Genomic DNA, 11550 nt, shown 5'->3' on the forward strand with positions numbered 1-11550 from the left:
AGAGCTCACTCCATTTTCATTGTTAACTTTGCAGTGGGCTAGAAGACAAGCATAGGAACACAATTTACCTGTACATCATCCTCATTGTTAGACGTGAAAAGGAGATTACCCTCTCCGTTTTGAGAGGCAGGCCTGACACATAATAGACTTGTTTCAGTAAATGCACCAGATTTGTGAGAAACCCCGAGCAGCAACAAACACATAACACACACACACACACACACACACACACTTGTGCATACACCCGCATAAGTGCAGCAACGTACACACAAATCAGCACTATACACACACCTGGCAGTGTTTCACATTGGTAGTCAGCGGGGACCAGTGTGGAGATTTGTCATCATCCCATGTGTCAGTGCAGCATCAAAGCTGCGTTCCCCAGCCCCCCCCTCCATTCTGTTTCCCTCTGTCTGTTTCACTCAGTGAAGATCAAAGTGCTTCGAAACACACAGGGATTCTCCTCAACTGCCTGATCCGCCATGGGACGGGCTCTCTTTATCAGCTCTCTGCAAACACACTCGTCGAGCCATAATGCATGCAAATACACGTGCACACACACACTAACATGCACACACACATTTGTATTAGAGGATCTGTGCAGACCTTTAATTGAATAAATTTATATTTAACCTCAACCCGCACCATTACAAGCCGTAACATTGAACTTTACCCTAACAATTTAAAGGGGAATGCCACCCAGTTACATAACTGTTATTCTCGTGCCACCAAGATAATTGAGTCACGTTTTCCTACACTAAGAATTGATCCTTGAATTTGAGATTTCACTGGGATCAAAAGTCTGGCCCTGCTCCATAATCAATGAACAGTGTTTGGCATAGCACCTTACACAGTAATACATTATTGTAATCGCATTACTTTTTTTCCTGTAATGTAAAACCACAGAAAAGTAAAGCTTTGCCGTTCTATATTCAGAAATCAGAACACATGCTTAGGTTGTTATTTATGTTGCATTCTTTAGCCTCTTTAACGTTTTCATGGGCATAAATATCTATCATAAGACTCCCTTTGTCTCATCTTGCCTGGAAGTCATGTTGGAAATATTAAAAATGTGAATAAAGTACACATGAATGAGCCAGCAAAGTGGTAAATGCAGCTTGTAAAGCCAAACTTCAGTGCTGCAGGTTTTATCATCATCAAAAGAAAGATTTTGTGAAAGAGTTTGCCATTATTTGGAGCACTCTGCTAATGTAGATTTGTTTATAAAAGGGATTCAATATTTATTGGCCCAATGGACGCAATTTGCAAGTTTTATTTACTTTTACAAAAAGTAATGGGTCATTTATTACATTTTTTCCAGTAATGAACCCCAACACTGACAATATTTATGATATGCAAGAATTTTGTGGGAGTTCTTTCACCAAAATGTGGTTTGAAGTCTGGCCTATTTTCATTATGCATACTGGAAATTCTTCATTTCATACTAGAAAAACTTCATTTTGCTGTGTCAAATCAACTTGGCCTTTTGTGGCTCTGCAAAGTCACTGCCCTATTCACTGTGATTCAGTGGAGCAGCCCTCATTTTACATCCCAGTGACTCAAACTCAAGGGTTCTCTCTGATTTCTAGTTTTAGGAAAGGTCGCCAGTCCATAAACACTGACTAAACCGTCCCAGGGCACAAAATAGAGCTGGCTAGTCATAAGGTACCATGGTTCAACAAGCCTTTTTCCATTTCATCTTACCATATAAGTCTGATTCACTGTTCGTTTAAGCATTCCAGCACTTGGGGAATTTGCAAAACGCCGCACACATGGTTATTGTCCGGCACAAAACCATTTTTTATCACGGCAAGCTGGCCGGTATGTGGAAAACAGCACAGTGGCTTAAAGCACCATGGGAATTTCAGTCCTTTGTTTTTTTCTCTTGTTTTTCCTCAAACTTTAAAATGCAGATCCAGTTTAGCTATACATTACTGCTATGCCATAAATTCCTAGATCAGTTTAATGAATGAAACCATGTGGATGAAGCGACTTTGAAATCTGGGTGCTGCAAACATTCAAAACACTCTCACACCCTTGATAATGCCAGGATTATCACATGATTAGCCTTTAATATAAACCTTATTTTAAGACTAAAGCTTAAAACTAAAGTGGCTTTGTGCAAATGTGAGAATCATCCAATTGTCTTTATTTTTGCATGTTTTTCTTCATTTTTCTACCTTTTTGAGTATATGTTGTCCTACTAAAAGTAGGTGCACACTCACATTGACAGACACTGACACAGAAAAACACCGGTACAGCCTCTCATCGCAGTTTTGTTGTTTTCTAGCGCCACCAGCTGATGAGAATGGTGAATTGCATATGCCAGCACACAGATTTTACCCAGACAGGAAGTAGTCTGGCCAGTCTGGCTGAGCGCTGTCCTTGCTGATGATGTATTATATGTGATTTTTCTTGGCTTTTGTGGTGCTGCCTCTCTCCAAGCTGTGTTAATCTGTCTGACGCTGCTATGTCTGAAAATCTGTCTGAAGGACTAGATCAGTCTCAAGTGGACAACCGGCCTTTGTATAAATGTTCTTTAACCTGATCCTTGTTGCTGTCATCACGTGATCCGTGATCCTTGTGCAATCATTTTATAGGACATTAAAAAACTGAAAATCACATCTTAAGTATTCATCAGGGGCAGCCGGGTGGTCTAATGAGCAGGGAGACTGTCCATCAAATCTCCCAGAGTTGTTCAGTTTCTGCTCTGCTCAAGTGTCCTTGAGAAAAATGCTGAATTCCTACAGCACCTGCTCTGTAGCCAACCCTGACCTCCAGTCTCATGGTGGAGCTTTGGCAAATGGAATGAAGATTTCCAGGAAGATTGCCATAATAATAGATATTTGTTCATGCGTTTTCTGTGTCACATAAAGCCCTCTGGCTGTGGAATCAAGATAAACATTTAAGAATTGATTCAGTCGTAAGTGTAAAATGTGTCTGAGAAATTGACTGGAATGTTTTCCATAGACTGGCATTGCAGAATAGAAAGTAGAAGAATCTGTTTGACAATATGCTGTTTTCTGAATTTGACTATTTAGTGACTAAATTTGTGCATCTTAGTTACCAGTGTTTCAAGTGTGTGCGTTTTTGCATGTACTAAGTGTGACTTTGTGTTTGCAGAGCTGCACGTGTTTGTGTTTGTCTGTACATTTGTTCTAGCATTTAGTTAGCTTATGGTTGTTTGTGGTGTTTCTACTTGTGTGTGTGTGTGTGTGTGTGTGTGTGTGTGTGTGTGTGTATTTCGATGTACGTGTGTGCAGCGGTCACGGTCGGCGTTCTCCCTAACTAGTGACGACTCCCCAGAAAAGGGTCCAGAGGAGGAGAGCACGGGGGCGGGTGGAGGCTTCCCGGAGTATGCGTCTCTGAAGAGGGAGGCCAAGGCCACCTCACTGCCCAGCTGGAAGAGTGTGGACCGCCTGGACAACTCCAGTAAGAGTCACACCCTGTTTCCTTTGATTCCACCTGAAGGCGCAGCTGCTATTTGGCTGCCATTTTCTGTCTCCCCTGTTAAGCATTTGGTTTAATATGAGACATATAATCGCCAGGATCAAAGCAATTCCTCCTTAAAGTCTTGCCAGTTATACACTTAAGGGAAGGCAGCAACATACCCACCCACTGTTCCCTTTACATTTGAATAATTTGCCCGGTGGAGATACATAACTGTCTTATAAATATTGAACACAGTTGTTTCAACACATGCCCATGTAAAGACCTCTGTGGGTGGATTATGCGTTTGAGTCAGACTGAGCAAAGTTGTGTGTCTCTCCGCTACATGCTTCTACCATTCAGAGTCACTGTTTTCAATATGAGACTCCTTTCTTCCTCTCATCAAGATGACAAATTTTGGGGCGTAGTTACTCTTGAAATAAATTATTTACCCATCATGTTTTTGAGCGTAAGTACAGTAGGAAATAAATAATCTGGCAAAGAGTTTGTTTCTTAGACTTTGGCACTGTCTGTTCTTGTCGGTCCAGGTGCGTCCTCAGTGCTCCAGAGCCCAGACGGTAACTGGATCGCCCTGCAGAGCTCCCAGTTGTCCCGGCCCAGCCTGCTGACCAAGAGGAAAAGCTTGGTGTTCAGTGTGTTAGAAAAGGAGTCTGGTGTCATTTCTGCCTATGACGAGATGGGCTCTGAGTCTGACGAGGGCGATGAAGGCGGGTGGGGCGCAGCATTGCGACAGTTTAGACGCAAACTGTCCGACGAGACTTACTACACGGACTCGCAGCACGATCCCGAGTGGACGTACACCCAGCACCTCCCAGTTACCTCGCCTTCCTCTGGCCAGTACACGAACACAGAGACCCTCAACTCAGACTCAGAGGCTTCGTCGGTGCCCTCCGCACGTCCTCGTAAACCGCCACACAACCTGCTGAAGAAGAAAGGACCACCGGACACACATCTGCACCCCCAGCACCACCTGCTGTACCACCAACAGCACCACCATCACCAGAACCTCCCTCCATATCCACTGCACTCAGAGGCACTTGATGTCAACTTCAACCCAAAGGTGATTTGTCTTCACAGTATAATTTTGTCTATACTGTACTCTCTACTGTAGATATTATTTTTATATTAAATATTTACTGATTGTATTTACACAGAAAAAAAATGCAATCCTTATCCATCCTTATGTGATTTAAATTTGATTGTGCATTTGTAGGTTGAGCAAGGATAAAAAACATTCATGAAAAACGTAGGACTGGAAATGAGAAAATTCAGTGTTTCATAAATTAATAATAAGGTCACTGACCCCTAGGTGATGGGAGACAGCAGCGAGGCTGAGGAGAGGCAGAACGACCCTGTCCGGAGGTCAAGGAGACGCAGGAAGAGCAAGAGAGAGTCCTCGACAGAGCAGAGCAGGCCTGGAGGCCAGAGTCACACGCAGTCCATCTACCCACTAGTGCAAGTAAAATATCAGCAGTCTGACTACTTCTATTGACAGCTGTTTACTTACTCATCCTTCAGAACAACTGACTAATAAGTCCCATTAACTATATGTATTCAACAGGGAGCAATTCTACTGTTGTTGTGAAATATAATTTCACCACTGGGAGGCAGCAAAGTACCTTTCCTATGTCATAGAGAATCACTCACAGGAACAGTTCACCCAAATTACACCCAAAAAAGTTATTTCTCTCGTTGTCAGCTGGTGGGGTGTCTAGTCTGCTGTAATTTGCCACGTCTCCTAGCCCCCCTGAGATGAATGGATACTGTTTTATGGAACTGAAACTGTCCAAAATGACACGTGAAAAAACACAGCTACAGCTCTTTCTTAAAACAATGGGAAAACTGTACCTATCTGCCCTCAGTAAGCACTATGAAAGAACGAGTGTCCCAAGCACCCCAACGCAATAGACAAATGCAATTTACAGTCACAGCAGACTGGAAACATCACCAAATCACACAGAAATATCTCATGGATAGACGGCACAAGGAATTAGTGGGGAAATAAGAGCCTTTTTGTGTGCACCTTTTTAATTATTAACTTTTATTTTGTAATGATGTTCAGGCTCCCTGATTTCACACTTCACTAAATGATGAGTATTTGAAATTAGTGAATGATTACTATGTTTTCAGGTATACAAGTTATGAATGCATCTCTTTTCATCCCTCCTCCCTGTGTTCTCTATCTGCCCCCAAGGAGAACAGTGGCTTTCTACTTAATGCCCTTTTGAAGAGGAGTTTAAGTGAGGAGCCAGTTCCTGACACTGTGCCCACAATGGCCTCGGCTATACCCGAGGTCTACACTTTAGATGCCATGACACCTGAGCCAGATGACTTGGACACGGTGGCCCCGAACTCAGCGGCACCCAGTCCTCCTCAGCCAAACCCCTTGGGGTCCCAGCATTGCCCCAGCAGCTCAGGGCCTGGATGCAGCCCTGGAGAGCCTCTGGAACAGGAGCTACGATCTAAACTTAGCCAGCTGGTCAGCCACACCAACAGCAAGGACAGCAGCTCATCCGACGAGGAGTGTGTCAAACGGCCCGTCGACAAACAGACGAATAAAGAGAGCGACAGACAGAAGGAGAAGTCGCGACCAAACGACAGAGACAGAGAAAAGCAGAGGCCAAGTGAGAGGCTAAGAAACAGGGCAAGTAGTAAAGACGGAGAAAAAGGAAGTGAAACGATGGAACAGGTGATCGTATCAGAACCAAAAAGAAGAGAGAGGCTGATGGAAAGCCAGTCAGTAAGAGATGAAGGGAGAGTCAGGGAGCGCAGGTTAGAGAAAGGAGGGAAGAGCTTGGAGGACAGTGTAGATGACAAGGAGCAAAGGAGAGGAGAAAAAGAAGAGGCGAACAGGCAAAGCAAGAGACAGCAAAAAAGAGATGTGGAGAAGGAAGTGGCACAGAAAGGAGGAGTAAGAAGGAGTGGATCCAGTGCAAGCTCGCCTGCTGTTACTCCTTCATCCCTGGAGGGGGTGCTGTCAGACGGACAGGTGAGAAGAGCCACAGATAAAGCACTGATTTGATTTAGCATCCACTGCACTTCTTGTGTTTCTGTCACTCTACTGCAAGTAGTGGGGAATGTCTGGGCTGTCTGTCGTTTTGTAAATGTCTTTTTCTGATTTATTTTCTTCTCTTTACCATCATTTCTTTTATTTATGTCTAACCACCTTCAATATTTGTCGCCTTTGGCCTTCTTTTGTTATCCATGTACTTATGAGACAATCAATTCCATCCTTGTCTCTCTGCTTTTTCTCGTATTTGTCCTTCTGTCTCTGTCCTTCCCCCTTTGTGTGTGTGTGTGTGTGTGTGTGTGTGTGTCAGGAGGGTCAGGATGAATTCGAGCTGCAGCAGAGGCTTCAGTTGCTCTCCTCTCTCTTACAGCAGGTGAGAAAGCAAAGGCATCCTTGGATAGCCTGAGCAGGATGCCATGCTTGAAGATAACCAAAACACCCCGGCTAACCTCTCACCCCACTCCAATACCCACTAACAACCATAAACACTAACTTGCATGCAAGCATACATACACACACACTTACACCTACTTTCAGATGCAGACATTCATATAAATGCATATGCATGCAGTTACTCAATACAGGCATGTTTGTGGGCACGCATTACCCGAGTTTTTGCTAAACCCTTTTTGCCTCTCTTGAAGTAGTTTCATACACTTTATAACTAGGTTGAGAGGGAAAGAGGGAGAGACACAGAAGAGAGGACATGGATAACATTGCAACAGTACTAATGATCGAATATTCAAAGAAAAATGCATCTTAAATTCTTAGATGCTCTTAAAACACAATGATTGGCAAGGTACCCTGAATTTGTGGGCCATGTTGTTGTTTGGTGGTGTATTTTTCTTTGTCTGTGTATTTTTTATTTGGAGGCAACACCATGACGTCACATCAGAATACAGTGGCGTATGGTAGCATAAAATCAGTGATCTAAACATTTCAACATAAGGTTTTACATTTTGGTGTTAGTCTCTCAGAAAACAAGAGGAAGGGTCTCTTTCTACACTAGGACATGGTGGGATTCACAGTGGGAATTTGGCACAAGGCTCTCTGGGAAATGTGGGAAAGCACGATCTGACTTGTCAAGGAAGTGGTTTAGGCAGGTTGAGTGGATGTGGGTATCCTAAGAAAAGTAAATTACCACTACCACAATTACCACAAATAACTCATGGAATGCATTACACAGACTGATGATATAGAGCAGCGAAAGGGTCAGAGTTTTGATTTTTCCTTTAATGACATTATATAACCAAAACGGGAAACTTTGCACGGCCAAAAATAAAGCAACAGGAGAAATCAGCACTGAAGGAACACAAATAACATCCTGCCATATATATGTACTGTGTACACAAAATATTAGGAGCATGATTGATTTTACATAACAAATCCACTGTACTTATTAAATGGAGAGATTAAAGAAATAGAATTGTTACTTTTTTTTTCTTTTTTTTTTAAAAAGATCATTTTAGTTTTAATTAAGAGGCAAACCACAGGATGGATTAGAAAATGCAGCCTCAGTTTCAAATACACAAAAGAAAATACAATCACATACAGTATGAGGAATGTGAACCTAAAAAAATCAAGCAAGTAATAATGTAAATATCCAGGTAAGCATATTGACAAGCCCAGACACATATGCACATCACTGCTGCGTGTGTGCCACATTTAAGTGTGTGGCGGAGGACTGCGGCGGTCAATAGCTCATTATAAAGGTGGCTATGAGTAATGCTCACCTTGCACAATACATAAATGACACATCCACCAGCGTGATCTATTTCTGCCAGTGCTCCTCAGTCCCTTTGAAACCAACCAGGAATGTTGGTGTGATGTCAGCAGGGACAGACACATGACAACGATAGCTATGTTTGTGCTCGTCTATTCCTTATTTAGTATTTCCCTCAAATGTAGGCCACTCTTTCAACCTTTTCATTGCCACAGGAGATGTGCAAAATTTCGCTCTCATTAAAAACAGTAGTAATGTATTAGTATTGATCGGATGTACTTTAATCCAGGTTGACAGAATACAAACTCAGGGACTAAAATGCTTTACACACAGTATAGTATATATAGAAATATACTTGGAATTCATTGATCAAAGTCCTCTAAAATTTTTACCATTTTGTAAGGTTTTAAGAGAGCTAAAAGCATTTCTATTCCATAGGGAATTTTACTTTCAAGACAGATTTTTTTTTTTTTTTTTTTTTTTTTTTTTTTTATTCACTGATATTTGTCTATTAATTTGTATTCCATAGCTAAATCAACAAGACTTGCGCTCTCAACATCAGTCAGTCGTGTGTGTGTCAGTGTGTTTGATCTGCATGGTGATGATGTGGCTCTTTGGAGTGGATGAGAGCGACAGACTCTCACCATTGACCGCTCTCCATCGACCATCCTCAGTCAATATCTCAGAATGTCCGTCTCCGCTTCAGTCTGTTTTTTTTATAAATCGTTGCTGAGTGGAGGTTGGGGGGAAAAAAAGATAAGAGCTTTATTAGGTTGTCTCCTATCTCTCACCTAATACTGCATCTTGTCTTTGACCAGAGAGCCATCCCCCCACCTCTTCCCCCTCCCTCTCTCTTGTTAGCGGCCCAAACCCGCTCTTTCAGACTGTTACACGACGGTGTCTCATGTGCAGGGATCAATGCACCCCTGATCCTACTGATCAAAGTTTCAGCCAGGGATTAATTCATTAAATAATTAAGACTATCTTTCTTCACCACACTCTGACTTACTCACTCTGTTTTCATCTAATTGTAACAAATAACATCAATGGCTTCTCATGGGTGTGAATGCATAGCCTGAATTTGGAGAGTGGAAAAGCAAGCTGCTCCATTACCTCAATAAACTTAATGATACTAATGTGTAATACTGTGTAAATCTCAGTGAAAAATTACAGTTGTCGATACATGTTTGTGAAAGGCATGTTAGTGTAGCACCAAGAACCGCATGCTTTAGACATCTACTGTCAAACTATCTTATATAATAACTAATATTTTTGCTGTTTGTTGGAAAGGCTGATTGTTTTACAGTGATGCAACTGGGGAAGGTCTCTAAGAGACATTCACTGCAACATATTTTATCACTGCAAAGTCTCAATAGAAAAGAAAATATCAGCAGTTCCTTTGTCTCCTTGAAACCTTCCTTGTCTCCTTTCCTCCTCTTCTTGCACTACATTTTCCACCCCAGTTCTTCCTCCTGCACCTGATAATTCCTCACAGGTCAAGCATGTATGTGTGTGTTCACAAAGCAGCTTATTATATATATGTGTGTGTGTGTGTGTGTGTTTGTTGAGGTTGGGAAAATCTTACTTTCTTCAGATAAACAGTACTGATGTTACTCATGTTAAAGTCATGTCACACTTGATTTGGGAAGCTGTGCCCAGATTATTAAAGATAGCATTACTTACACTTAGATGACCTCTTTATCAGATTATCTTGGAAAATCAGCAGCAACCAGTACAATGCCTCCTGGAACTTAGCTTTGAGGCTAACTACTTTCCATTAGCGAGCCACAGTAAACAAATATATTTCCCTAAAATATGAATCTATTTCCTGCCACCTATTCATTTCAGGTATATATATATTTCTATGGAGGGGAATCGGATAAATAATAAATGTTTGATTCACAACATTTGTATGATGTGCAAATGTTGACTCGACTCCACCAACTTTAACTTAAAGTTGCTATTCTGCACAAGTAGACATATTCCCTAAAATTAATCATGATTTTTTTTTTTTTTTTTTTTTTTTTTATGTTGTTGCTCACAAGCGAGGGTGTGCAAAGTTGGGAAGAATAAAAATTTAGGTTGTGGAGTGATTGCATCCCTCCACCATTGCTTGTGACAGTAGTTTTTAATCCGTACCAGAGCTGCTTGTTTGCCTTTGGAGAAATCAACTTAATAGGCCTCCATTTCATAAAAAGGACAGACATCAGATTGTCACTGTTTCGTGATGTTTTTCACACCCACTGGTGACAGTATAAATCATTTTAATGAGGAGATACATGTTTTAGTTTCTGATGCCTTTAAATAAAGGTGCTATACATTCATTAATTAGAATATGTATGCACCATAGCAGTGGTTGCTCTGCCTTATTCAGGCTGACGGCCAATAAAATGTTCAGGCTAATTAGGTTTTGTGTATCCTTTGTAGGCTGCAGCGCTGATTGTGTCATGTGTGCATGTGAAACTGGAATTCAGAAAGATGTGGCATGCAGAGCTGTATTTTCAGAGGAAAGATGGTGGGGAATTTCACATCAAGCAATTTTTGCAAATCCTTTTTACAACTTGCAACATAAACACATGGGTTTAGTTGCTGGAAAGAAAAACCCTACATACATTGAAACAGTAATACTGGCCAGACAGACACTAATCCAGGTCGTGTTGTGGGTTTAATGTTTGGGCTCACATTCGGTTTCACTCATTCTGACACCTGAGACAAGATTAATTCGGTTATTTTCATTGTTGTCCTGGTTGAAGACACGTATTATGCACAGTCATGTTCCCATACTTATTATCAAGGGCCTGGAATTGTGACAAAAGTGCTGATGTTGGTAGAGGTGCAGGGAAAAAAACTGCCAATATTTAATGTCCTCAATAAGTGGATTTGATAGATTGTGCTGTAATGATTATGGCACTTTGGGTTTATATAAGTCATAATTAAGAACTCATTAAATCCTGAGATGTCTTAGAAGTCTACTTTTGCAGAATAACAAACAAAGAGTCAATTTTGGTAGAATTTATCTTTAATCAATCTCTATTAGGTTGCAACCTAATGCAGATTTTTGATTGGTGTTTTATTTTCTAACTCTGGGTGTGCATGTGTGTGTGTATGTGTGTTTTCTGTCCGTGAAGCAGAAGTACTCGGCAGCCTCTCTCTGCAGCATCACCACGGAGGTGCTTAAGGTTTTGAACGCTACAGAGGAGCTGATCGGTGAGGCAGGGGGGGAGAGCTTCACCCCATCTGAGTCCATGAGCGCTTCGCCCATCTCCAGCAGCTCGGAGACCCGCAGGCTGGACCAGAGGCTCACCAAGATGGAAGAGAACGTAAGCGAGACAGCAGCTTTGTTCAAAGTCCACATGCAAAAAAGAGA

At 41.7% G+C, this 11550-nt stretch overlaps 1 protein-coding gene across 2 annotated transcripts in view; it reads left to right on the forward strand.

Moving 5' to 3' along the window:
• Window positions 1-11550, forward strand: part of myripb (myosin VIIA and Rab interacting protein b) — a 131759-nt gene that overhangs the window by 112827 nt on the left and 7382 nt on the right. Inside the window, exons 9-14 of one of the 2 annotated variants that reach the window (XM_030078842.1) lie at window positions 3264-3432; window positions 3978-4510; window positions 4760-4909; window positions 5645-6439; window positions 6771-6833; window positions 11315-11503. In XM_030078842.1, the coding sequence (XP_029934702.1) occupies window positions 3264-3432; window positions 3978-4510; window positions 4760-4909; window positions 5645-6439; window positions 6771-6833; window positions 11315-11503 (1899 nt within the window). The remainder of the gene's footprint in view (window positions 1-3263; window positions 3433-3977; window positions 4511-4759; window positions 4910-5644; window positions 6440-6770; window positions 6834-11314; window positions 11504-11550) is intronic. The other variant, XM_030078843.1, reaches the window with a different exon arrangement.

The sequence above is a fragment of the Myripristis murdjan genome, chromosome 20, assembly GCF_902150065.1.
Source record: "Myripristis murdjan chromosome 20, fMyrMur1.1, whole genome shotgun sequence".
Taxonomy (NCBI): domain Eukaryota; kingdom Metazoa; phylum Chordata; class Actinopteri; order Holocentriformes; family Holocentridae; genus Myripristis; species Myripristis murdjan.